Source organism: Dendropsophus ebraccatus, chromosome 3, assembly GCF_027789765.1.
Source record: "Dendropsophus ebraccatus isolate aDenEbr1 chromosome 3, aDenEbr1.pat, whole genome shotgun sequence".
Classification (NCBI taxonomy): Eukaryota; Metazoa; Chordata; class Amphibia; order Anura; family Hylidae; genus Dendropsophus; species Dendropsophus ebraccatus.
Genome location: NC_091456.1, coordinates 39,931,272 through 39,934,172, shown reverse-complemented (window position 1 = coordinate 39,934,172; position 2,901 = coordinate 39,931,272). Strand labels below are relative to the sequence as shown.

The 2,901-nt window shown below is 36.5% G+C and overlaps 1 protein-coding gene across 1 annotated transcript; it reads right to left on the bottom strand.

Moving 5' to 3' along the window:
• Positions 1–437: 437 nt before the first annotated feature.
• Positions 438–1,391, bottom strand: LOC138786433 (olfactory receptor 10A2-like). The gene has a single exon (XM_069963422.1). It carries the CDS (start codon positions 1,389–1,391, stop codon positions 438–440), a length of 954 nt encoding a protein of 317 aa, XP_069819523.1.
• Positions 1,392–2,901: the final 1,510 nt, after the last annotated feature.

Genomic DNA, 2,901 nt, shown 5'->3' with positions numbered 1-2,901 from the left:
ATGAAACGTAGTTACTCTCACAAGGAGGCTCTATTGCAGACAAGGAAGGACACATAAAGGAAGATACTTATGAAGACTGGAGTCCCAGCCCCAGGGGGGATTGGGGCAGAGACTCCAGCCCCCTGTCAAAGCTGACTGACGGTGCCGGCCACCAGTCAGCCTAATTACAATTCACTACACCTTAGCTATTTGCCTGGGAAGCAGTAAAAACCGCCACAATAACTAAGGACATCGTTGACGCATCTATAAAAACCAAGCCAAGCCTTTCGTTAGGGATGTCACCATGGCGCCTATAATAACCGGCCGAGCTGACCGTGCTCTCCTGTGGTGCAGGGAGCAGCACACGCTGGCTGAGTGCTGACATCCCCACTGTAGAAAAAAAAAGATCCAAATAACATCATTAATATGATACATTTTTGGGTTTATTAGAAAGTCTATTATGAATAAACTCCAGAGTAAGCTTTTTGTCCAAGTTTCTGTAATGCTTTTTTAAATTCATTGTTTCTCAAACTATATATCAAGGGGTTTAGCATAGGCACAAAAACAAGGAATAAAAGAGACCATACTTTAGGACCCCCATAAGTGTCAATGGCTTCTGTTCTTAAATAAGTTATGGTAGCTGATCCAAAGAACAAACTCACAGAAGTAAGATGAGAACCACATGTAGAGAAAGCCTTATTACGCCCAGCTGTGGAGCGTATCCTAAGTACACTTATAAAAATGTGTATATAAGACATAAGAATGAGCATAAAAGGTAAGGGTATGACTAAAAAAGTATATATTAAAATATATAATTTTATTACAATTAGGGTACTTGGAAGCACCTCTGCACATACCAAGTGTATGACCTGTAATATGTCACAAAAGAAATGGTCAATAATATTCGAATTGCAAAAAGGGAGTCCAAACACCATAATGATATTAGCCAGAGGCAAGACTAAACCACCTAACCATGACCCAAGTGACAAATAGAGACATTTATTTTTACTCATTTTGGTCATATAGTGAAGAGGATGACAGATTGCTAAATATCGGTCATAAGCCATGAAGGCAAGAATAAAGCATTCAGAGGCGCCTAAGCAGCAGAAGAAGTAGAACTGTGCCGCACACCCTGTTCGGGAGATTTCCTTGTCTTCGTGCAGGAAGTCTCTGAGCATCCGAGGCACAGTTACAGTGATGTACAGCATTTCTGTGAGCGATAAGCTTCTAAGGAAAAGATACATAGGCGTATGGAGATTGGAATTTAATGACACTATCAAAATTATCATTGTATTCCCTGTCAAAGTGAAGAGGTAAATTAAGAGGAATACTGCAAACAGCAATGACTGCGATTCAGAAGACAGTCCGAGCAAGATGAAATCAGTGATATGTGTTTCATTTTTTGTAGCCATGAGCGTTGCTGTCAGGACCTACACCGGAAATACACCAACATTTTAATAATGAGTTTAAGAATACAATGATATTATTTGTATTAATATTATTATTATATTTATTTATTTTTATTTCATAATTCCAGAGCACCAGAGCATATATCTGTTAAAATATTTATTTAGGGAGGACCAATATTAAATTTACATTCTATATTTCCTCAATATATGATAAGCTCACACAATAATTCTTTAAAACTGATGATGATATCAATATTATTATTATTATTATTATTATTATTATTATTATTATTATTATTATTATTATTAATAATAATAATAATAATAATATCATCATGTAAGAGAAATGGTTTAATAGTTGGTTTATAGTGTCACTATCATTATAACTTTCAAAATCTAAATCAACAGTAGATGTGATATGAAGTAAGTTTGCAATATACAATCTTGTATATATGGGGGGGGGGGGTGGGGGGGTTGTACAGAGGTCGGATTCTTCCCCTACAATCTCCTGTGGAGAGGGGATAAGTTGGTTTTTCTTGGAATACCCCTATAAATCTAGAGTCTCTTTCAGACAGTTGTCAGCTGTTCTCTATTCACACCTTTCATACAGAATGTGAGCAATGTAGGAGTCAGAGGGGTCTGGAAACAGAGGAATTTGCCAAAAATTACAGACTTCACAGTTATATCCCTGGCATAGATACAGTATAATGAAAGGAAATTCTGGAATAACATGAATATTGTGAGCTATTTCCCTATCTTCCTTCCCTTATCTCCCAGCTGCAGGATGTATTGCACTTCTGCCTTGGTAACTGTCATATCCAGGATTTTGTATTGATTGATTATTATGTTTACTCTATGGTATAAAATAAAGTGACGTGTCGTGTGTGTGTGTGTGTGTGTGTGTGTGTATGTGTCTTTCTCCCGGCCATACTAAAGCTTATAAAAGGTAAAACCAGAGCTGATCTACACTAGATAATCAATAATATCTGAAAATTTGGAGGTCCCAGCAAGATTTGAACTTGCAACCCCTATTATATATGAATATATGTTACATTAATATACTTACCACAAAAACCCTGCTGGGCTTGTGTATTTTTACACAATAAAAAAGATGCGGCTTCCATGAGGGAAGCAAGCCAGTTTTATTATTTAGCCTCTCCTCTGAGGATCCTCCTATCTTAAATCTATTGGGGTTTTTCAGTAGGTCATCTGTAATTATTCAGCAAATTAAAATTTCCACTGGGTCTACGGCTTTTACACAATGCCTTTTGAGATTCATGTACTGCATTGAGTATTTTGAAAGGAAGAAACTCCATATAATTTTTGATAGAACTGCAGAATTAGATTCTCATTTCATTTACACATTGTACATTGTATTATGACACAGTTTATCTTGGGGTGCAGAATTCTTAAAGAGAACCAATCACCTAATCTTCCCTATTCCTTAGTCCCTATTCTTATTCTCTATGTGCCCCTAAGTCTATTTATAAAGATACAGACTTCTTTTGAAGTC

Excerpts from the sequence above, each read along its gene's own strand:
- LOC138786433 (XM_069963422.1), bottom strand. The coding sequence starts at position 1,391 with ATGGCTACAAAAAATGAAACACATATCACTGATTTCATCTTGCTCGGA.